Source organism: Corvus kubaryi, unplaced genomic scaffold (assembly GCF_017639235.1).
Source record: "Corvus kubaryi isolate FWS band 111438036 unplaced genomic scaffold, C.kubaryi_AGA036_p1.0 37385, whole genome shotgun sequence".
In the NCBI taxonomy this organism is placed as follows: domain Eukaryota; kingdom Metazoa; phylum Chordata; class Aves; order Passeriformes; family Corvidae; genus Corvus; species Corvus kubaryi.
In genome coordinates, this window is record NW_024581127.1 from 3,556,049 (window position 1) to 3,581,648 (window position 25,600).

The 25,600-nt window shown below is 38.9% G+C and overlaps 1 protein-coding gene across 4 annotated transcripts; it reads right to left on the reverse strand.

Moving 5' to 3' along the window:
- Positions 1–2,600: 2,600 nt before the first annotated feature.
- LACTB2 (lactamase beta 2) lies at positions 2,601–18,638 on the reverse strand. 4 transcript variants are annotated; one of them, XM_042036437.1, is made up of 7 exons: positions 18,393–18,636; positions 17,675–17,838; positions 16,223–16,346; positions 13,340–13,518; positions 9,151–9,299; positions 7,322–7,399; positions 2,601–4,809 (listed from the first exon to the last, which is right to left on the reverse strand). In XM_042036437.1, exons 1-7 carry the CDS (start codon positions 18,512–18,514, stop codon positions 4,735–4,737), a joined length of 891 nt encoding a protein of 296 aa, XP_041892371.1. In that variant the 5' UTR covers positions 18,515–18,636; the 3' UTR covers positions 2,601–4,734. The 4 variants fall into 4 exon arrangements, with proteins under 4 accessions (XP_041892371.1, XP_041892369.1, XP_041892368.1 ...); XM_042036435.1 differs by having other exon boundaries at positions 7,318–7,399; positions 18,393–18,634; XM_042036434.1 differs by having other exon boundaries at positions 2,601–7,399; positions 18,393–18,637.
- Between the last annotated feature and the right edge of the window lie 6,962 nt (positions 18,639–25,600).

Consider the following 25,600-nt stretch of genomic DNA (forward strand, 5'->3'; position numbering starts at 1 on the left):
CCGCCCGCCCGCGCTGGCGAGGGCAGCGCCCGCCGGTTCAAACCCACCAACCCGGGGCGCGGCGTGGCCGGGGCTTGTCAGCACAGCCCAGCGGAGCCGTGTCGTGGCACCTGGGCAGTGGTGCTGCGTCCCTGGCAGCGCTGGCCGGATACTCGCTGGCGGTAGGCCGAATCCCGCGCTGGGCACCGGCCCAGCTTCTCTCTCCTACCGAGGCAGCGGCGACAGAAAACGACCGTGGGTCCCCTCCGGGATCGCGGAGGAGGCGCGACCTTACAGAGCGGGTTGTCCCCGCTTCGGGTCCTCTACTCCCCACCGGCCCCCCCCGCTATCCCGATTCACCACGGATGTCTCTCTCCTCCACCGCGGGTTCTAGCTCAGTTTAGTGGCCACCAGACCCCCGCCAGCTGGCTTCCCGGAAAGCGTGAGGAGGCCGCGCTCGCTGGGCTCGTGCTGGGTACGACTGAGTGGCAGCCTCACGGTGCAGGTGCCCCCGGGCCGGCAGCGAGCTCCCGCCGCCACTCTGCCCACACTGTTCTGTGTAGCCAGAAAGAACAGTAACAAGACACCCAATTCCAAGAAAGCAGACAGGAAGAAAGCCAACCGGGAAGCACAGAGGGAAGAGACATTACGAGACAAGCTAGATGTGGATTAAAAAAAACCAACTCAGTAACAGAAGGCTCTTGCAAAGTTAAAGCGATGAACTAAGAGGTCTGAAAAAAATCAACGCTGATGCGGCGCTGATCCAGGCCGAGTGCAGCGGCCCTTCAACCCTCGCGAAATTCATGCTATTTTTATTCATTAAGGTTTCTGTCAGGCAGACACTCCCCGTGGATATATGGAAAAGAAATATAAAGCATTGGACTAATTTATAGCTGAAATTAAGTGTTGTCAGAATGGCTTTTGCTGCCGGTAGCTAATGAATACAGGGCAAGAAACTAAGGTGTAGCTATTTGGCATTGCTTTGCCTTGCCAGAACTGAGTGTGCACCACATACACTGAATGAGCTGTTTTAAACAGGTTAATTTCTTCCAACTGTATGGAGCAGTGAGTCATGGAACAGACTGATCAGTGTAAGACCAGGTTTTTCAACTGTGAAACACCTCCATCAGCTGCATAGATGCTCAGAGGTTTTCTATGAATTTATATTTGGTATCTGGAGATGATCTAGGACACTTAAAAATACAGAGAAAGCTACCGAAAAATTTCTTTTCACAGCTGGATTTTTTTTTTAATGATTAAACAGAAGAAGCATTCATATTTTAGTCCCAAGATTTTTTTATATTCTAGAAGTGCCTTAATCCCCTGGCTGCACCAGTATTCTGTAAATGTAAAATAAGCAGAACATTACTTCAACGATAACAATGTGAAAGTGTATCCCTGATTGCACACGGTATAGTTATGGATGTAACATACTGCGCCTGTGGAATATACCAGGTTGGAATAAAAATTGGACTCCTTTTTGCAATAGAAGTTTGCATCAATTTCCCACCTCACTTAAAAGAAATCAGGTCATCTCATCTCCACAGAACATAACAAACAGGACTTAACTGGGACAAGACATGCTTTCCCCAAGCTTTAATCAGCAAGTGCCTCTAGTGCCTGGCTAGATATCCTGTCATACAGGCCCTCGGTTTCAGCTTGGCTGTGTGTTTGTCCTGATGATGCATTGTAAACTGCTACACTGAAATGGAAAACAAGGCAACCTGTTGCCTCACCTGAAGTTTCCACACCTTCCTTTTATCAGGAGTTTCTTCTTCTGCCACATGAAGTTCTGTATGGCACTTTAAGAAAAGTAGGATGGTCAGCCCTCAGTCTGCTGCGTGCCATGGGTGGCTAGTCTACGTTCGCCAGGTTTCTTTCCAGACATCCACATTTTCCAATGCTGGGCTTCAAAATGATCACATTATTTAGGAAGGAAATTCCCTACAATCTGAGTCAGGGGGAGTTTCTGGCATCTCATCACAGAAGCCACCATCACATGTGGCTTGCCAAGACCTTGCCAACCAAACCAAATACAGCATTTCAGGTGGCAAGATCATGGCGACTTTGGCAGGAAGCGTATTATGGCACCTGCAGTAACAAGACACAAACAGAGGAATACCCTTGTCTATTTGGGAACCTTTCCTGAATTTACTTGTCATCAAACATGCTTAGAGATAGAACCAAGAACAGTACTTTAAAACAAACACAAGCAAGCAAATTAGCAAGGAACAGAATGGGAAACTTCAAAAAAGGTTATACCTACCATCAAACTTCTAGGTCTTAAACATAATAAATGATGTTGCCTCTCAGCACAGGATCTTGAAATTAGCTGGCAGGAAGGCTGGAAACACAATTTGTGCTTCCTCCAGCTTCTGTCCCCAGCTGTTCAGAAAGCTATCCCAGCAACTGGTATTAGCCAGTCTAACCTAGTAAGACAGAAATAGCTCCCTCCCATCTTTTTATTTGTAACTTTTAATGCATTCTGCACAGATGAACATGTTCACACAAGGGACGTGAACAGGCTAATCCCCATTTTTATACCTACACGGCATATAGCTTACATTGCCACCTTTTTAAAATAAACATTCCACTTGACATAATCAACAAGGAACCTTGAGACTTTTTCAGCACACCATAGCAAAGTATCCTTTATTATATATATACATCTTAGTAACAGTGCAATTTCTGCTCTTAATATTCCAAAGACACCATACAGGACCATTAATGACATGCCTGGTTGAACAGTCTTTTTCCTTGGTTTTTTTTGAAGATGTCAGGCATTTGCTGCAGCACAGCACAGAACATGGAGTTTTCTATTTGTATCCTCTTGCTTTCTCTGTTATCTTCAAGTTCCAGCAATTCTTTAATTGGATTCTAAAGCCATTTCCATGTATTTAAAAATGTATAGTAAAACAGAAGGAAATTGTTAAGTGAAATTGGATTTCTTCTTTAGCTCAGGAAGGTAGTAAGACATCACCTCCTCATAGCAGTTTCCTGCTGTCTTAGGTTCTCAGACCTCATGACAGAAAACTGTCATTTCACCGAGGATTCTATTTTCCTGAAGCAAAATGACACCATTCAGATCATGTGAATTATCTTTTTTCTTTTTCAAAAAAGCAGTGATAATTATGTTTTTATTCCTAACAATGGAAAAGGTAACTATAAATTCATGGAATAGCTATAGGAAAACTAATTATTAATGAAAAGAAGTCGATGTGAAAATGAAGTCACTATTCCAAAAGGAATTGAGGAAAAAAAATGTTTGAGGGAGGAAGGGATAGAAAATATCTGGAAAAATGCAAGTAAACAGAAAATACAATAGGAAGGAAACCTAGAAGACCTGAGAAAGACCTCAAAATGGCACTGCACAAAAAATTACAAGTGAGCATGTGTCATGATGTGGCCAAGTTTCAGATCAATGAAGTTTGCAAGAAGCATCATTTTAGGCAGAAAGTAATTATTTCCCTTCTTCAGGGGTCTGGCTACTACTTCAGAATATGATTTCAGTTTTGGCTTGCTATTCTTGGGAGTATTTTTGTTTTGCATTTGTCTCAGCTGATCAGAACAAATGCCATCAGCTTCATAAAATAATGTCAATTATTAAGACATGCCTTCAGTACCCAAACATATGCATGTTACACAAATGAGGGTACAGGATTGAATGGTGAAAGGTTTTCAAGGACGTATATTTGTCCTTGATACTTTCAAACATCTCAGGTCTGCTTTTGTTTTTTAAGGCTGAGCCAACATTATAAGAAATGTATGTATCATCAAATGTCACACACTTTGAATACACAAAGTAATGCAAATATTTATGCACTATTCTGCAAGCATAAGGTACACAGAGAACTGAACTTGCAGTTTAAATTAATCTCCAAACATACTTTAATATACTATACAGTATCTTACAACCAAATACAACCTTTTCGTTAAAATATTTGTAGTTTAAGTGGATTAGCAGCAAAACTTAAAGATTGTTAGTTGTGATGTCACAGACAAGGTTAACTTCATATGGCCTGTAACACATATGTAAATTTATACAGCTTTTTAATCACATTCTTGCAGAACCTTATAAAGAATTTAAGAGTCTGCTCTAACTCAGTGCATTTTTTGACATTCGTTAATTAAAATTAATGAATCCTTTGAATGAATTCCATAGAAATGGTGTCTCCACCAAAAAACACAGAAGCCTGAAATTACTTTCCTATTGCACCTATTGCACTGAGCAACCAATGAAGATGAGCACACTCAGCTGAATTAGCAAAGGAACATAAACCCCAGTATTTACATCTGTTAGCAAAAATAACTTGGTTTTTTAGAATGTACAGGTAGCTTATTAGCAAATCACTTTTTGAGAAGCACAAGAAGGTGAAACCAGGTTTAGAATAACATATTTTCTGGTTTTTTTACTAGAGATTTCTTTTATATATGTGATTTATTAGGTTTATAATATTGCTTTATGATATCATAGTATTAAGTTTATAAGACCTTGCTATTTGTCTCCTGCCACTGATGATAAAACTCAGCATTTTATAACAAAGGTAAGATTCAATTCTTCACACTCATCCCATTTTATTAATTCAGTACTCACCAGGATATTTTTAAAATTCCAATAAAGTAGAATGTGAAAAACATTAGTTAACTTACTGTAACATTGGTTTAAAATTGTTACCTATTTTTTTTAAAAAAAGGGGTTTTTTTACATATACTCTGAACTCGTCATTATGTTTTTTCATACAGAAACCATGTAGATTAAATACATTCCTGAGCAATCTTGCCTAACTTATAAATTGTTTTTCCATCTGAAGCTGGGTGTTTCATCACGTACTGTTAAGAAAAAGAGACCAAATTAGTCACAAATCAACACTTAGATTTTACTTATAAGCATTAGATAATCTCAAATTTAACCTGTACATGCATATGTATGTCTACACGTGACATTTTTTATTAAAACTAATGAAATATTTTTCTTCAGGCCAGTGTTCAGTTTCAATGGAAGATAATAAACATTAACTGTTTCACAATGTAACCTAGCAGTATAAAGAGTGATTGATAAAAAGGTTTTAATGATCCTCTAGTTATTTAAAGTTTGGTATATTAAACTTTCTAGACATTAAGAAATCTGAGGTAGCAGAGCACTTGTTGCATTTTCTGAAATTTATAACCTTCAGATGGAAAAAAGTCTGTGCTGATAAATTAAGAACAGCCAAATTATTTTTATCTCTTCATCAGCCATGATGTGAAACAATGACCAAATTATTTATACCCAAACAAGGGAGAAAGCTTACACGTGAGCATTGTGCCACGCTCCTGCTTACGAGACATTACTTTTCTGTTTTAAGTAAGAAAAGCAGATCTGTAAGAGGCAGTGTCACTCCCAATTACAGTTACAGAAGTTATGTACTAACAAAACCCACAATCCCTAGTATGAAGTGGTTAATTAATGACTGCAGCAGGCAGCATATGGCCATAATTTGCAGTGAGTAACTCACTTGTAAGGTTGTAATATGCTTGTCACATTCATTATTGATACTGACAAGATGTTTCTTTGGAAAAACGTTATGTGAAAATTAAGCAGACAGTGTTATGTCTACAGCTCAAGTCTTCCATAATGAGAACAAAACTTGAGATGCTGCAAGGTCGTGGAGTATGGGAAGGGCATCAAAGGATATTAAAATCAAATGAGCAAGTACCATGAGTACACAAGCATTTGTATGCTACATGCTCAGAATCAACAGAATCAGTTTTCCTTAACAGATGCCCTTAATCTGAACTGAAAAATGGGCAAAGGTGATGTGATGTTAAGCATTTACCATAGGTCTGGGCCTAAACTGCAGAGATCAGCACATAACACCAAGTGTTCTGATGAGACTGTGTCCCACCCTCTCTGTGAGCACAAATTCAAGTTTAAAAACAAAACAGCTGCAGTAGGAGAGTCCCAACAATTATTCTGACTAGCATCTCCTCTAGTTATTTAACCGCTCTAATAATTTGAAGTAGCTGATACTTTGTGAACAGATACATGACTGTATCTGCTCTCTCTTCAAAACTGAAAAGTGATTTCTGAGAAAAAATGGATTATTTTTGTTTGGTAAACATGAAAAGGGTGGTTTTGAGAAAACAAACCCTTAAGTCAGTAGCTCACTCAACCAAATTATTTCCTGGGCATTCAAGATGCAGAGTCTCTTGTAGGGAAGACTACCTTTAATGAGAAAGTTAATTTATCCACTACTGGATCTCAACAGAAAATGCTGTTGCTTGAACTACTTTGAGAGTGAAAAGAAGGGATAAACAGCACCTGAGGTCCTTGATGAATCTGGAGAAATGTATAGGTCATTGACATATGTTAATAACCAAGAATTGAGACAATATTTAAAAGCTGGTGCAGTTAAGTACCACGCTGGTACAGATTCTATGGCATTCTGCACAAAAGACTAAAGAGAACATTTCCTGAACTTCAGTAATGACTGTATTCATGTGATTCTAGTCTATTTTCTTTGAATAAAAAGCAGGTTGTTATTATTATTAGAAAAATTAGGTCTCAATTGTTCAGTTTGCACCTAGCAGCCATTCTATCATTAAGACAAACAGAAGGTCTAAGTTGAAAAAAATATACTGATTTCATGTTGTTATTCAGGTTGGTAAATGCTGAAAATCTGCAACAGCTGTAAATGAATGTAATTATTTACTTATAAAGAGACAGTCCTGGGTGCAGTTACGTATTGTACAGGAAGAAGTATTTTCCTTAGCTTTGGCTGAGTAACATTTCCACAGGCATATGCCATTACAGAAATAGAATACTTCACCTTGTTCACTAAGAGTAAAGGCACAATGTAAAAACAGTAAACTAAATACAGCAGCTCTACTTAGTACCGTACTAATCAGAAATTGTAAAAATTTACACTGTGTGATTTTAACCATCACTATTAACACATAGACACAAAAACATGCATTTTGCAAGAGCAAAAACTTAAATATAAACCCATAAAATGGGTTTAACTTGTACATGCATATTTAGGTATGAATTTCAGAAAATACAGGAAGGTATAAAAGCTAGCATTAGGAATGCATTTTATGGTATGTTTTAAATAAAAATTTAAAGGTATATGCATAGCAGTAATCTGAGCTTTAAGCACTCAAATACTTTACAAAATACTTTCTAAAAGTTTGGAAATACTGTACAACCATTTTAGATACTACTCTGCTTCAATTTGTCTGATGGACAGCTACTGCAAAAAATTGCATTTTTTTTCCCTAGAAAATAACGCACTAAAATAACATGAGAAATAGTGCATAGAACATCAAAATGAAAATGACCCTCCTTCCACCACTTACACACTTTTCCTTCTTTTTCCAGCTTCTTCAAGTGGACTAGGAGGTTACTTTCTGCTGCTGGAAGTAAATTTTCAGGTATTTCCTAATGGGAACAAAAAAATATGCATTTTGTATTTGTTTTAATATCCATCAATTACTTTTTCAATATAGAGAATGCATGGCTTATTACCATGCATTGGTATGTGGAACATTCAGTTAGTTACATAACACCAGGAAACTACGATGGATAAATCAATTTTATACCAGTTAAATAAGTAGTCTAACAACACATTTTAGTTTACTTTGCTTGTTTTTTTTGCATTATCCATTTGTATGATGAAAACTTTGGCCAGCACTAAGAAGACTCCTCTTCAGAGCTTGGTCTGCCCTGGGTTGTCAGTGTAGCTGAGTATTTTTAAAGACAAATTTATGATGCATTTCTCCACAGATATCTATCACTTCTATTCCATGACAACATTTGCATATGTTTAAATATCCTGTAGCAATTAGTATCTGTGAATGAATAAACAATAAAAAAAAATGTAACAGCTTCAGGAGGACAAAATATCTCAAAATTTTTCAATGCTCATTACATAAAAAGCAGTAACACCTGTTGCCCAGAAAAGCCGTGGATGCCCCATCCCTGGAAGGGTTCAAGGACAAAGTGGATGGGGCTTTGAGCAACCTGGTCTTGTGGAAGGTGTCTCTGCCCATGGCAGCAGGGATGGAAACTGACAACCTTTAAAGTCCCTTCCAAACCAAACCATTCTATGATTGTAAGACGATTGCTCAAAATCCCCCTCTCCGGCTCTATCATCCTAAAGGTAAAGCTCTTTTTTCCTTGTTGAAAAGTAAAAAGTTCTTTAAAGAGTATGTGTGGCAGGAAAGTTCACTAGAAAACTAGTTAAATAAATCATGAACCTTTAGAATATTCTGAAAGCATATACTTTGTTTCGTAATATAAAGCTTTAATAGTACTGAAAAAAATTCTTACATAGACAGGACAAGAAGTTTGTGATTTACAGAAATATGAGAATGGCTCTATACTTAAAACCTAGTTGATCAGGCAGGAGAACTGCGGAAGCTGAACTGCCATAGGTAATGGTACATCAGGACTGCAAAATGTTCAGTGTGATGTAGTCATTCTTTTGGAAACCGGGGATCAGCTGAACCATGAAAAATGAGTTGAGAAGCTGTTACAGACCTGTTTCCAAGCCACAGCCACTGCCAACTTTGACATCTTTCTCCAAAGTAGAAAAGCTGTATCTCTTAACTCTGCTTGTTATGAGGGCAATTCCACACCACAGGGACAAATTGCAGAGGTTACATGAAGGATGATGAAGTAGCAAAAAAGTACTCTTACACCAGTCTAATGACACATACAAACTATCCAACTTCTGAGCTGCAATATCCTCCTCTGTGGAACTGCAGTTCACCTGCAATCTCCTGCAGACTGATAAACCAAGAACTGGAAGTTTTTAGCCAACCTTCAGGATGCTCCAAACACACTTTGGGAAATCCACAACTAACAGTCATGTCAAACTTTCCACCTTGAACCAAGCACTACAATTTTATTTTTGCTCATTCTTATGAAACTGTGCCTAAGACCATCTGGATAGTTAAATAAGTTCCCAAGAATTGTCTGGGCCCCGCTCCAATTAAGTGCTTAAACAAGACAATTTAAATGCACAGTCATAAGTGAACCCTGAACAGGCAAAAGTATTTTTCATCCCTTTTAAAAATCCACCATGGTTTTCACCCAAAGCCACCATGGTTTCCACTTACATACAAATTTTATGAACACAAACTCCATTTGCTTTAGTTTGATCTAAAAAACTTTTAATCAACAATTACCTTGTATACTATCTTTACAAGCTCCGAGGATGTGTATGATTTCCCAGCATTCTGCTGGAAAACATTTAGAATTTGCTGTTCACGTGCAAGTCGGTGAGAAATGTAGTTTTGGATTCTAGTATTTGCATCACCTACTACTGGGCCATGACCTAAAAATCAAAACACATGTACCAGAGCACTATTATTTACATTTGTAATTAAGTACACTATTGAATAATTGAAACATTCTTATGTAAACTCCAGTAGATTTAAAAATCATGAGAAAAAGGTTCGAATGTCTGTATCACAGTCTGCATCTGAAAACCATTAAGATGGAAAGGAAGAATAAGAATATGAAAAGTCTGAATGGGGAAAGGGAATACTTCAGAAGGAATAAGGAAAGCAAGGGAAGACTAGGCTATTAGAAAAAATGAAAGGAGCTCACTGCTGAACAGATTTAAAAAATGAGATTCAGATTACTGTATTATCTCTGTTTGCCCGTCTTCCTCTCCCCAAAGGATATCGATACTAATGACCTAAACTGATACTGGCCTTGGAACAATAATGGCTGATGCAAAGGACTCAGGTACGTACTACTGTCCTGTTGGGACAAACACCAAGGTGACATCTTTAATTATGACATGTAATTTTCCCAAATATATCTTCAAAATGGATTCATACACTGTATTTTATGCCTTTAAAAACACTGTCCCAAGCATTATTAATTTTTTAAAAACAATTAAGAGAAGACCAATAAGTGAGCCAATCATAGTGAGTCAGGGCAGGAAAAAAGGAAGGCACAGGGAAAGTTACGGGTGGATCATTTTATGTCTGACTGCTTAATAACCAAAACACATGTTTTTTCCTGGACTGATCAGAAATGTTCCAACTTACTGACAGGCCTTTGAATCACATTATGAAAAGGCTTAATTGGTAAAGCACTAACCTTTATGAAAAATCAAATACTGCCTCATGGTACATTAAAATGACAGAGAAAATATTGTTCAGCCATGAGAGCTACACACACAGAAATTAAACTTAATATGTTACCCGTAGAGGAAGTGACTTGCACAAATATTCATCACATGCTTTTTATAGCAAGGTTTCCTATTTCTTTGCCTGTACAACTCACCTGAAATAGCGGCAGCAACTTCCAGCTCTGCCAGTGTAAACTCTAAGTAATTTATAAAATTAGTATAAAAGAAACTACTGTAAAAAGACATAGCTTTCTTTTAGGAGTTGTTTGGTATCATCAAAATCAGTTTCTTTTGAGGTTCTCTGACTATTTAAAAAAAATCACCATATTCTTTGCTTGTAGTTTTGGTTTTACTGATTAAATGACTTTTTAAGGTTTTTAAATTAAAGCTTATTTTCCCAGAGGACAGGCAGCTTATAGAAAAAGAGCAACTGATTTTTCATGTTTTGAACTAAAGCATCAAAGGAATCTGTCCTTCTATAAGTCAAAATATTTATACATATCTCAATTTATACACTCACTTCAGCACATTTGAAATTACTAAGTATACATTGAAGCTTACCTTGTTTAAATAAAGTATTATAAATACAAGATATTTAATGTCTAAATATAAAACTATACTGTCATATGCATTTATATTTAATGATTTCAAACATATTTAATCTGAAGCTATTTTTCCTTACAAAATAAATTACAAGTATAACAGTATCTCTACTGTTAGCGTTTATAAACCCAAAACTTTAAATGTAGAAAAAACATAGCAAGATATACAAAGCAGAGACTGCAATGTTAAGTGTCCATTCTCTTACATTCTCTAATGACAGAAGTCTCACTAAAGCAATCAAAATTAAGGGTTGCCCATGGAATCATAAGGCATTCTTAAAACCTGGCCCTACTCTTCCAAGTGATTTAATTGACTTAGACTACAAGACCAATGTCAGAACCTGAAATGGAACCCCCATTTTGCAAAGTTAAAGGGGTTTCATATCCATTATATCATCTGATCCATAGCTGTTGTGTATGAATATATGTACATTAAAATTATCTCAGAAAGCTTGGAACTAAATCCAGATGTGGAACTTTCCCATCCATCATTTTTCAGGGACAGTAATACAGGTATTTATTTATTAATGAATAAATGGATCAATATCTGAATAAATATAAAATGTTTCTGAGCATACGAAAAGCACCCTCAAAATACAAATGTCTTTCCATGAATTATGGAAAATTATTATTTTAATATCAGATAGATTCATATTATTTTCTCATAACACATTGCGAAGTGTGAGATTCTCTTACTTTAAATTACAGCACAAAGGACAGAAGCAAAGAAAACAATTGGCTCATGAAATCTTCCACAGACTCCTAATTCCAGTACTGTTATTTTCTGTATTACCAAGGAACATTGTTTATTATTACAGGATGGGGAGCCCTCTGCTGACTAAAATGCCCTTTTTTTGTCCCAAGGATTCTCATCAAATATCATCTGTAATTAGATATCATGAGTGGACTGCCTTAGTCATTCCCACATTATATTCAAAAAGAAACATGGAAGGGGAAGGATTGACAAAATTCACCTACTCTCACCTAGCCAGCAGTCAGTTTGTTACAAAAATTCACCTAATTCTGAGGCTACAACATGAGTGCTAAAGCATGGATGGGGAACAGAGAAACAGTTCAAGAATTACGAAGGCCTAATATTGCAGCACAGACAAAGTACTTTTCTTATACAGAAAGTATTGTTAAAGCAAACTACCTCTGCTGCAGTTACCCAGCAGTATCAACAACTGTTCTGATTGGGCAATAGCCACCTTCTACGCAACTGCACATACATTTTGTGGTGCATGGATGAAAAAAGAAAGTTAGTTCCAAACCATCTTAATACTTAGCTATCATCACTGAAAATGCACCACGTCAGACTGGCTTCCTAACTGAAGTACAGTATGCACACACTTAAAACAGTAGCAAACAGTTATAAATAAAGAGCACCAATGTTCAGCCTTAGTGAATGTGTAATCTAGATACATAACCATTAAGAATAGAGTGAAATACAACAGATAAAATTGATAAACCAAATAGAATTTGGTTTATATACGGGGTTTTGGAAGGCAGAAATTCAGTTTGAGGAACAGGCTTTATTTGGAGGTATTAAGAAAGAAAGAAAGTAAAACATTTCATTTGAGATTCTGGAGGCTAAAAAACTACTGTTAGTTTTAACAGTAGTTAAGTCAATAAATATGACCAAGTCACTATTCTGTCTACATCAACCTCCACATCCATGGAATATCTACGATGTGTTTCTTAAACAGCATTTTTATGCTTAGATCTTAAAGGGCACCTACTTCAAAAGAAGGCTATTTTAAGAGTGAACACAAGAGAGTAGGCTAAACATAGACGGTTAATAGAACAAGGCAGAACTGAGAACATAGACACAGTAGCTTAGAATGACAAGTTGAAGATGAAACAGAAAAAGTCAGAAAAAATCCTGAGATGTAGCTCTGAAAAAGCAAATGAGGAGCTTAAACCTTATTGACATAATGAATTCTTAAAATGCAGTCTTGTCAAACAGACAGGGTATATATTAAAAGTAAATGCATTCCCAAGGTTTGGAGGAGAGAGAGGAAAAGAATTAAAGGAAAGCCATAGACTGAATGAATCGGCAACTTATTTTTAGAACATTTTTGGCCTCTTGGCTCTTGTTCAAATTTAACCTAAGTTATTAACTAAGACAACCATACCACAGTTCTGCAGCTTTCCAAGATGAATTTGTGATTAATCAGTACTGCAAAGGACAGACATCTCTCTCAAAAAACACTACTAGGCTAGTCACATTGACAGTGAGCGCAAGTGGGGATGAAAAGGACTGAAAGAACAACTATTATTTTTTCTTCCAGGATAACATTAAAGCACAGGGATAGAGTAAAATAAGAAAATTAAATTTGCTGTATGATTCCAACAGTGAAAGATTTTGGCCTCTGGAGTCTTTGGGCACAGAAAGACAAGATCCACCCTCAAATGAAGAAATTTCACAAAGGAAAGATACCTATCACTAAAAATTTTTAAGTTTTGCAGATCACCATGACAAAGTTAGCTTAGCTTAGCACTTACTAAGTAATGAACTTGAATTGTTAGATCAGGAATGATGTTTAATTGTAATAATAGTTCTCAAATTCTTGGAGGAGATATTTAAAAATTACACAGTAAAAGAGAGCAGTTAAAAATAAAAACACTTACCTGGATATATCAAATCTGGTTTCATTTCTAGCAACTTTTTCAAAGTTTTAATGTAATCATACAGGTCTTCTATTACTGTTGTTCCTTCCCCTAAAATACAGTCACCAGAAAATACAGCATTTTCTTCTTCTAGATGTAGAACCATATGATCATCAGTGTGTCCAGGTGTATATAAAACTCTATTTAAAGAGCAAAGAAAGCTTATGTTTTCCATACAGCATATATACTTCATTTTTGAAGCCAGAACAAATGGTGATAAAATCATACACTTGCAAAGCAGCCCGTAATAAGAACCAAAAAAAATTGACCAAAAAAGGCTGAAAAGTTGATGTAAACAGGTATCACTGCCTAATCCCAGTCCATTTTCTTATACCATGTAAAGAACACCAATCATCATCTCTAACATGCTTTTACTTGCATGATACACCATAATGTAAGTGCATTAAAGGAGCTGACCAGCCATGTAGAATTTCAGTTTTAGAGGGCTTTACTCTGAAGCTTCAAAACAGAAAATTGACATGTCATTTCCAGATTGAAACATGTGAAGTTCTTGACATACATGCTGCACTTAGGAAGGAGGGTATGGATGATGTCTATTCTTTTAGAAATTACCTACAAACTTCCAAACCCGACCCAGAAAAAGTTCAGTCTTCCAAAGTTTATTTTTCCGAAGTTTATTTTTAAAAGCCCCATAGCACAGTGGAGCACAGCTGTCAAACACAAAGAACCATGGTCTATTCAGCTATTCTATGTGCAAATCATTAAACACCTGCATGGGACGGATTAAGCTCATCCACAGCTTGGTTGAGCACCGTATTAGCATGCAGCAAAGGGACAGTGGGTATGTATATAGTATGTGGTAACCTGAGCTGCCAAGGAGCTGCACTGGGGTGTCCTTTCACTATGATTTCTGGAAAGCAGAAGGGCCTTATGCCGAGGCTGATGCAGACTGAAAGTAACACAACTCTGACCAGCATCACTGCAAAAATTCATTACAATCTTCTTGTCAATGGCAGATGCATCAAAGCAGTGATCAGAAACTGACAGAGCTGGTGCCAATCGTGGTGTACAGGGCAAGGCTAAACAGCTCCCAGCCACGTCAATTTAGGGCTGGGAGACCACAAGTGCAGCATCATCTCATGCAATGACTTCCAGCTCCTACTGAATACTGAGCTCAGAAGAAAGCAGGTGAGCCAATGCCCTGTGGAGCCAACATCAAAATCAAGTTGGTAGGTTGTAGTTCACCTTTGGGAAATGGTGTCCTTCAATTCTTGACCAGGAAGCCAAACCATTAAAATAGCAGAAAGAGAACTCAAGACTGCCTGGCACACCTTGAAAACGTGAAGGTTGCCAACTAAAATGTAACATGCACATACTGCTATTTTGGAAGCAGTCGTGGGTCTAAGAGTATCCTTAAAGTAATTACCAAATAAGAGGTGAGAATACCTGCTTTTAATCAAACAAAGTTGGCTGCATTACCCCTGTCACAACCCACCCGTAGGGGCTGTGATGTTTGTTATAAATTCTCTTCAGGATCAACAAGGACACCGGACTACATGTCAGGGAACTCCCACACTTTCTGGTACAATCACCTTAAGTCCTGCAACTAGCCCACTATTTGGTCTCAGAGGCATTGGCTAACAAGCCCTTCACTTTGATGACACACTTCAACAAGCTCCCAATCCTCACAACAAACTTCTCACAGGTGTTGTCTAACAAGCCTTGTATTTTTACAACAACCTGCAACAAGCCCCCAACTCCCACAACAGCACAGCCAGTCGGTCTGAGCCCTTCAGAAACTGAGCTGGGGTGGGGGATGGATGAAAGTGTGAGTCTGAAGGCAGAAAAGGAAGTTGGCTCAGGACAATGCTGTCCCACCTCCAGGGGATCCTCCCTGCCAATCACAACTTCCCTGTCACAAGTCAGAATATCTGAGACAAAACATGCCTACACTTGGTCCTCCACAATCCCAAACTTCAAAATGTGCTAATCCTTGACTGACTTGAAGTTAAAAAAATTATTTTCCATCTCCAAATTTTTGTCCAAACATGTGCCACTTAGGGTAGTGAAAGGTCTTCAGTATGCAATATAATACTCTTTTTACTTATATTTTTACAAGAATAAAATAAAATGCTTTTGGACAAAATACATCCCTTTTCTTTTTTAATGGTTTTTTTCTTCCAATCAACCAAGTGACATATTCTACAAGTGGGATATAGCTCCCATCTAAACTGAGGAAAACAAGCAAACTTTGTCCTTATAAGAGTAATGCCTTGTTAATGAAAGAAGTCTGAAAACTGAATGGTCAAACCTTTTTATTGTGTGTGTGCTTTCATGGGGCAGACTAGCTTTCTGTTTCACACTCATTCAGACTAACATAGGCAGTACTCTCCATGGAAAGAAGTCCTCCAAAACTGGTACCCTACAAGAACCTCATAGGTTCAAGGTTTAAAATTTAACATTTTAAGTATTAAATGTTTTAGAGCCTCCCAGGGAAATATTTTTAAAGTAAAAAGAAAGCCATGCTAAATAATCCAGCCAGACTACCACAGACTTCCTCAACTTTAACAGTAACTAATTGCGTAAGAGCGATGAGAATGCATATAAAATCCTATTTGATTTTCCTGGTGAAAGTATTTTTCTAGGGAAATATTCTTAATTTCTCTGCTGAGTACAAAGACTAAATCCAAAGGCTAATTTCTGATAATTCTCATTCACAAAAACAATTTATTTCTATTAACATACCCTGCTGGATCATGATAGGAAGTCAACATGCATAAGTGCTGAGAAGATTAGATGTATGGATTGGCAATCATTAGAATTAAGATACATGTACAGGTCAAAATTCTGAAGAAAGAAGAACTTGCAGAAATTCATGGTTACCTGAGTGTGGCTCCCTCCGTCTGTATCACATCTCCATCTTTAAGATAAAAATATTTATGTCCTCCTTCTATTGTTTCTTCACAGTGAGGGACACGAGGGAGCTTACATATGCGATATTCTGAATCTAATATTTAAGGAAAGCAAAGAAAACAATGTTTTGAATTTGCCACTAACATAGTTATTCCACAGACAGGTTACTTTTTGAATAAGTACGATTAATTATCACACAGCATGAACACAAAACTAGAAACAACAAATTCTGTATAGTAACTTTATATTTGTAGAGCAACCTTATTCCAGAGCCAAACCCACTAAACAGTGAAAGCCACTGATTCTGAATACTGTGCTCTGGACCAGCGACAAACTCGAAGATGGCAAAAACCCACAAATGGAATTAATAAAGATCAGTAATTGTTATATTTTACAAATGTTCTTTCTTGACTCAAGAGCAAACTCCCCCAAGTTTTTACACCACCACTAAGATTTCTGTGCTCACATTTTGCTTTATGATTCACAGAAGCACCACTGAACATTTGCCTAAAATTGGATGAAGACTTTTTGACCTGCAACTTCTCTCAGCTTTTACCATTCTGAACAGTGCATAAAATGCAAACACTTTGGCTGAACAGCTATAGATAGCAACCCAGAAAGGCATTTATATACCTTGCTAGTCTTTACAACCACATTCATAGGTTGGCAAGCCCAAAAGCCTCACCAAGACACTCATACACCCACGTCTCCAAGACACCAATTGTTTTCAGTAGTGCCCAGGCTTCGTTGCAGATAAGCACCTGGCAACTTTACAAAATTAAGCCTGCGACAAAGCTCGTGACAAAATCCAACAACGTTAAGAATTACCACATTATCCATACTGCTTATTCTCTTCCCAGATACCAATGCAGAAATGTCTATTACTGTTTATCAACATGAAATACACACTTTTAGATCAGACTTTACTTGCAGACTGCCCTACTGCTTTCCCTTCATGATCTGAGGCCTATGAATTTGTCAGCAATTACTAATGGGCTCCTTTCAGGAATCTCAAAGTTATGCACATTTCTTTTTCAAAATTCAAGCTATTTGTGTTTACAAAAGGGAAAATAACAATCAAGTTATCATTGCTGTCCAAGTAAAACAGAACAAGTATCAAGTTTTTCTCACATTTCTTAATACCATGCTGATGGTAACCTAGGTTCTCATTATACACACATAAGAAAAATTCACTATGAAGTTATGCACAAGTATTGAAGAAAACCTGTAGTACTACAACTATTACATTCAGATTATTCATTGCTCTCAAACTATACACTGCAGCAGAATCATGAAATTCCATGCAGTTTATACAGCAATTCCAGAAGAATAATTCAGTTGATTTGCACAGAAGCATTCAGTTAATGTTTTTTCTTGCCATGTATCTAACACTGTCAGCAATATCTGAAATCTCTGGCCTACCATTTGGGATGTTTTTGCAGATATCAGGTATTCCACCAGTATGATCACGATGCCAGTGTGTCACTAAAATGTCTTGAATCGCGATGTTGAACTCTGACAGTGCCTGCTTTAAACAGCTGATATATTCAGGAATAGCTGGCTCTCCGGTGTCAATAAGGACCCTTCTACACACGGACCAAAAAAAGGGAGGGAGAGACACACACCAGAGAATAAAGAGTGTTCATATGACAGCCAAGTAATATGAATAAAATAAGCCAACACATGGAAATTTAGCAATAATTGATGTCTCCATATCCAAACGCCACTTCGTGCCTCCTGATATTCCACCCCTGTGGCATAACAATTTAAAAAGTGGGATACATAATAAACGTAGGCCACACATTTACAACTCCGGGGCAAGAGGCAGAAGCCACGTTTAATACCGCGGGGGAGCTGCGAGGCCTGAGACACCCGCCCGCTTCCCTCACGGAATTCCCCGCCTCAGCCCAAGGGTCGCCCGGAGGAGACTCCACAGCGCCCTGCCCAAGCCGCCTCCGGGCACTAGCCCCTAAAATTTAATGCCGTACGGTTTCTTTCCTCTTTCTAACCTGACTAAGGGATTTGGGAGCAGGCCGGTAGCGGCCTCTAGAGCTGGAGGCAGTGCACGGTCCCCAAGAGGGGCCGGGGCAGAGAAGCCTCGTCCGCCGTGCCCTGGCCCTTCCCCGTGCAGGGTCGGTACCTGTGCCCGGTGCCCACCAGGTAGGTGTTGGTGCCCTGCAGGGTCATGGGCCCCGGGTTGCAGCCCAGCACCCGCACCACCCGCGACGAGAGCCGCTCGATGCGCGGCAGCAGCGACACCATCTCCGAAAAGAATCGCCCCGAGTTCCCAGCTCCACTTCCCTCACGACGCCAGAAGTCGGGAAGGCGGAAGCCTCTGTTACCCGCGCTCCGCCTCCCGCTGCCCTGCCGCGGCGCCTTCCGCCCGGGTGCGAGGCGGCTCCGCCCGTTCCACGGCCGGGGCGGGGCGGCCGCCGGTGTGCGGCTAAAACCCGGCTCCTAGCGATAAGCGCTGTGGTGATCCAGCGGGATAAAGTTCTCTTTCGTGGAGGGCAGTTCTCGGTGGAGTTCAGTTCCGCCGTGCCGGGTTGGTGCGTCGCTGCTGCCCATTGAGAGGCATGTCCTGCTTCTGCTGGCTTTTTCCAGAGAAATTTGTTGCAAGAGGCAGATACACCTTCTCTATATCCCAGGAAGACGCCCACTTAGAGCGTACGTACGAGCTGTGTGGGCTCCTGCACAGCACATAGGCGCTATCTAGGATTCAGCGTTTTTAATAAAATTTGAGAGCTATTGGAGAGCGTCCAGCAAAGGGTCACTAAGATGATGAAGGGACTGGAGCATCTCTTTTGTGAGGAAAAGCTGAGAGAGCTGGGACTGTCCAGCCTGGAGAAGAACAGGCTCAGGAAAATCTCATCAGTGTATGTAAAAACCTGAAGAGAGGGTGTGTAGTGGACCGAGCCAGGCTCTGTCACAGGGCCATTGCCTCAGGTCCTGTCATGGTGCCCTGTGCCAGGACCAGAGGCAATGGGCACCAACTGGAACACAGGATGTTCACTCTGAACATCAGGAAACGCTTTTTCACTGTGCGGATGACCGACAGTTGGCACAGGGGGCCCAGGGAGGTTGCGGTGTTTCCATCCTTGGTGATGTTCAAAACTCATATGGACGCTGTCCTGGGTAACTGGTTATAGGTGGCCCTGCTTGAGCTGGGGGCTTCAAACGTGAACTCCAGTGGTCCCTTCCCAGCTCAGCCATTCTGTGACTTTGTGAAACTATGTCACTGCCATCCAAGTGGAAATACTGTGTTTGCAAGCAGCAAACCTGCAAGGTGCTGAAATTTACCTGTTTGGCTTTTCAGCATCTTCTCTGAACCCCCAGATTAATTACCTTTCAAGTGATACTGTTAAAGAAAATAGGGTAGACTTGTTCTCTCCCTAAACTACCTGTAAATGAAGAATAAACATAATTTAACCTGAAATAAAAGCAGGTAATATTACTGTAGGTAACTGTACTAATATTAGAAATGCCAATATTATCTGATTGTTCTGTACTTATATAATATCTCTTACGGTACCTGTTATAAGGTGATCATAGCAATACAAAGCCACAGCCAGAAACTGTACCCCTGATGCTGATAATCCCTATATTTAGGCCTTCAAGCCAATTTCCTTGATTTATCTGTTAAATCTTTACCTATTTGAGATACCTATTTACTTATTTGCGATATAAACCCATTACTTTTATTTTTTATTTTCATGCTCATTAAAGCATGAACTACAGACAACAGAAGGGATGTTTCAGGTCAAAGGAAAAAAGCCTTTATGTGTGCAGGTATGTTGCCGAAATAATAAAGAAAACCCCCTACACAATATTTCGGTCTCTCCCCATATCATTTGCCTGTATGCCCTTTTGTAAGAAACTGACTAGACCTGAATTTACCTAATCCTGAGGTACCCTCTTACGCTTATTTTGTAACATATTTGTATAGCTATTGGTACATTCAACCAATTTTCAGTCTTCAGGTAAAGTTTAGTTTAGTCATTAGAAGAAGCTACTACCTAAGCCAAGGCAACTTGTGTATTTAAATGGTTTTCTATTTTTAAGAAAATTCTGAATGTTTAGAGAGGGTTTTGAAAATTATTTATCTGAATTTTACATGTCATTGATAACTCAATATGGTGCCATTATTTGTAACAATACAAGACTTTTTTTTTTTTTTTTCCAAATTAAAAATTGTTTGGGGAGCTGTAGACTTGTTCGCTGGGGTGTCCTTGTTACTGCTGTTGCTGTCCTGTACTAAAGAGCTTTCTGATGTTGGGCAGGAGCTGTGGATTTGCTTCATCTGTAGGTGGCAGCAATGGTGCCTTTGGAGAGCGAAGTACAAGTTCTTAGATCGTTTCCTGCACAAGCCTATCTGTTTAAAAAATCTGTTGTTTCTCTTACAATACAGAGGTTAATAGGCACATAGTGAAAGTCCTGCTATTATGCTCTGATAGGGTACAAGAAAAGATGAGTGTACACCTTCAAGTTCTTTTGGTTCTTTGACTGTTTTGCATTGTTAAATTTTTGAGTGGAAAAGTGTTCTGAAGCAGGTAAACTACCAGTAAAAACACCAAAACCAGCTGAGTTTCAATGAACCTAAAAGTAAATTGTAGGTGATATACAATGATTAATTTTGTAACAACTATGAGATACACAAGACACAGACTGGTATTTCTGAAAATCCCACAAGGTCACTGTTTGAATTTTTATCACTCAAGAAATCTTTGAGTACTGGCACTCGGCTTTTTTAACATTTTAAGAGTAAATGTTGAGGATAAATGCCTCTCCACTGTGGCTGTGTAATAGCCTAATAGAACTAAGCACAAGCATGTAATTCTTCAATAATTAGTCTGAATCAATTGAATAGTAGATAGGAAATATCTTGAGAGACTTATCTTCATAGCTGTTGGCATGTGAATGTCTTGTTGAGAGGATTTTTTACTTGCAGAATTTCTCTTTCTGTTTCATTTTATTTTTATTCTTTTTATCTGGTACAGAGATAAGGGAAAAGACCTTAAACCAAAAAGAAGTGAAGCAGATTTTGCAGAGAGAAAGGCCATGGGCTGCAAGATTGCTGCATGGAGAGGCAACATTGTGTAGAAAATGTAAAAAGTCAGATCAGCAGGTTTGTCGGAGATGGTTAGGGGGGATGATGAAGGGCCTGGGACATCTCTCTGAAAAGGAAAGGTTGAAAGAGCTGGTTCTCTCCAGTCTGGAGAAGAGAAGGCTCATCAATGCCTATAAATACTTGAAGGGTCCTTCCTACCACATTTGGAAGCAAATAAAAGGATATGTACTGAATACCATAGGAGATTTGTCACAATTTAGAATTGTGCTTGCTTTCATGCCAAGTCTAACCAGAAAACAAATAAATCATCCAGCCAGTAATTTATCTTGTGGGCTGCTTGATTTACACTCCAAGAATCAGGTACACAAACCCTGCCCCTCCCTCTGTGGCACAGAGTTTTTGTCATTCTTGTTATTGTAACAAAGGTCACAGCAGTGAGTTTGTGACTTGGCTGACTTAATGGTATTTCAAGCACTGCAAGGACTGTTTAGGACTAAGACTTTCTAAAGTATAAGGGAGAAGCAGGAAGGCACACAAAAAAAGACAAGGGTTGATACCATGTTCATTATGAAGACACTGAGGACTGTACTCCTGTCCTAAGAGCTGGAAAAGCTACAAGCTGAGGGTGTGCATCCTCCTGTGCAGCACACAGAGGCAGAATCACACCTGTGCCTTGTACCCTGCAGCTGTTTTGAACATGCATAAAAGTTTCATGTTGAGTACCAACAGCTCAGCTGGAGCACACTCTTACAAACACCTGTAGTTTTACCAGAGGAAAAGCATTTTAACCACCTGTCCTTGGCCATGTGCAGTCTCTTCATGCCTCATTGCACAGAAGGGATTTTTTTAAAGTGCATTGTACTACAGTTTTCAACTATAGCCAAAAGGATCATTCTTTTTGCATAAATCTTTGGGATATATACATGGGTGTATAAATAAATAAATGACTACATAGAAGCAAACATATACATGTAAACACACACAGATATAGTTGTGTTTCCAGAAATTATCTACTGGCTTTTGCTCAACAGGTCTAAGGACATAAAATCTAATGAAATAAATTTGAAAATGAATACACAGATATACAAACATACAGAGGGAAAGTGGTTCTTTTTTTTTTAACTTCTATGAAATAAATGGTTAAATTTTTTTATTGAAGAGAAATTTATAATCTGTTAAACTTAGTGTTCATTATAAACAGGAACTTCTATACCAAATTTTTAGAATCAAAATTTTTAATACAACCATAAGGACAGTCCTTTACATATAGCAAATCATTAACTGTGTCACGTGGTTTCCATATGATTTGAGTTTCACTTTGTGTAATATCAGTAAGCCCTTTAACTTCCTTGGATTGCAAGTCTTGTAAAGGTATGGATGGGAAACCCATGAATATGGAAATCTGCAGTTTTTGAAGTGAAAAAAATGTGTATCCAAGGGCAGTATTAAGGTAACTGCATTTTTTAATAGAATTTTAAATGTATAGTGAGAACTGAAGGCCTCTAATCACATTTTATTGTTTCTGCTTTATCACAAAATGATTCTGTAGAAGTATATTAGTTTTTAGAGCAGGCTTATATTTATGTTGACTGACAGACAGTTTACTCTTCCTGCTCCTGTCATGTTAGATCTCATATGTTTAATAAGACTGGGGACAATGTAATTCTGAGTGATACAAGACACTCTCTCCTGTGGCACTTAAGTGAACCCCACCTGCTACATGAGACCGTGGTGCTCTTTGGAGTGCTATCATGCATAAACTATAGGGCTGTTACAGGCTGGGATCTTCAGCAGTGATTTCATGTGCATCTGTGAACAGGCATTGGTGCTTGGACTTGGAATTAAGACAATGGACATTTGTGAATACAGATTTGTGAGGCTCAGGCAGAATATTTTTTAGGTTGCTGTGAGCAAAAGATAAACCTTGTGTCTTCTCAACCATTCCAAGGCTCTTTCTGGACTAGATTTCTTATCCAAAACAATTGTGAGACAATGAGCAAGCTGACATGCTTGATATTGTGTGGCTCTTCATTTATCTCAGCTTACCTGATGGCTTCAAATAGCACCAAGATGTCCTGTCCAGACAGATCTGCAGACTGCTGACATGACAGTAGTTTGGATGGTAGGCTTGTCAGAAGTAGAAATCACCTGGCTCACAGCTACTCTACATGCAGTTATTTCAGAGGAGTCTGCCTGTAAAACTTTCTTTCTCATATTCCTGTTTGTGAAGTGCATGCATACAAAAAGGATAGTGAGGTGGTAAAGAGGGAGGAATCCTGTTACTTTTTTATGAATTTCAGATGCAAAATTAGAGGCTACTCCTTGCCACTTGAATGTCTGGTACAGTATTAGTCATTAAATGTGAACCTTGGTATTTTGCCTAATTTGGCTCTAATTTGTCTCTAAAAGAACTTTCAGTTTGAATCCAGGTATATTGACTAACATGTAACTGTTGTTCTTCCTGTAACAGTCAAATAGTGAACTTACTTGTTTTGTTTTGTTTAATGTTTGTTTTTGTTTTTAATCTGTTCTAAAAACCATGGATACAACTTGACAAAGGTGGTACTCAAGTTGCAGAATGACATGTTGTTATATAGAGTAAATACAGTTTCCTTTGGAATTTTCTTGAATGAACCCTAGTAATAAACTCTTAAAGTTGGTTCATACACAAATTTTCAAATATAAAAAATTCAGAATCACAAAGCAATTGGGGTTGGAAGGGACTTCTGACAGTTGTCTAATCCAACCCCGCTGCTATAGCAGGTTCCCCTGTAACAGGTTGCACAGGATTGCGTCCAGGCAGGTTTTGAATATCTCCAGAGAAGGAGACTTCGCAACCACTGGGCAGCCTGTTCCAGTGCTCTATCGCCCTCAAAGTAAAGTTTTTCCTCATATTCAGATGAAACTCCCTGTGTTTCAGTTTGTGCCCTCTGACCGTTGTCCTGTTGCTGGGCATCACTGGAAAGAGTCTGATCCCATCTTCTTGACACCTGGCCTTAAGATATTTGTGTTCATTGGTAAGATCCCCTCTCAGCTGCCTCTTCTCCAGCTTGAACAGAACCAGCTCGCTCAGCCTGTCCTCATGAGAGAGATGCTGCAGTTCCCTAAACATCTTTGTAGCCCTCTGCTGGACCCGCTCCAGTTATTCCTTGCCTTTATTGAACCGGGGAGCTCAGAACAGGACGCAGTACTCCAGATGCAGCCCCATCAGGTCAGAGTAGAAGGCAAGAACAACCACTCTCGACCTGCTGGCCACACTGTTCATAGTGCACTCCACAATGCCATTTGCCTTCTTGGCCACACTGAGACATTGCTGGCTCATGGTTAACTTGTCTTTTTGTGTTTGTAAACACAGAGTTCATTTTATGCTGGACTTTGTACTGAAGTCCACTTCCCAGAATCTAACTGTGAATTGGATATAAATTGTGTTAGTGATTTGCCGGAGATTAGTGGTATTTTGCTGGAGAGAATAGGAAAGAACAGAGAAAGGATTCCAACTATCCCAGCTTTCCTTTCCAGCCTGATCTTTCTGACCTCTTCTGGGCCAGGACATGAAACCTAAGTAGGAGATAGAACAAGAGGCTAGAAATAGCTAAGGCTTAGATGCAAAAAAATAATCCATACACTCAGTACCTTTTCAGGCTGTTATATTCCCACTTGTCTTCATTAGGAAATTAAGACCTTAAGTTCTCTTTTTTGGGTTTGTACCTAGGTCACAGTGAAGATAAGCCCAGTCAACCCAAGCAAAGAACAGTAAATACCTTTGTTTATGGGTTATTAACCAATTCTCTCATTTCATTCCTCGGTGGCAGTGTGCATAAATTCACAAAATCCAAAGGGACCTGCCTCCACACGCCCTTCCCCTGCTCCAAGTTCCCTGGCGCAGCTGTTCCTCATGTATTGCCTGCAGCTGTTTGGCACTGGCACTGGCACCAGCCCAGCTTTGGCATGTCCTGCATCCCATCCTTTGGGTTTGCTGCCAGCAGCTTTTTCCTAAGATATGTAAATGAAATAAAGAGACTTTGTAATTTTAACTCTATAGCTTTGCAGAGGTGGACATGAATGAGAAAAAAAATGTATTGCCTTATAGCTTTTCTGTTTCACCTGGCAAATACCACAGATCTACAGAAGAAAGATGTTTAAGGACTACCCAAAGAGGTCACAAGAATCCTTGCAGTGTTGGGCAATAAAAATGTAGTTCTGACTACAAATTAATTATATTTGCAGTGAACTATGTGGTTAAATAATCTATGTGTAGCTACACACAACTTGGAAGACAT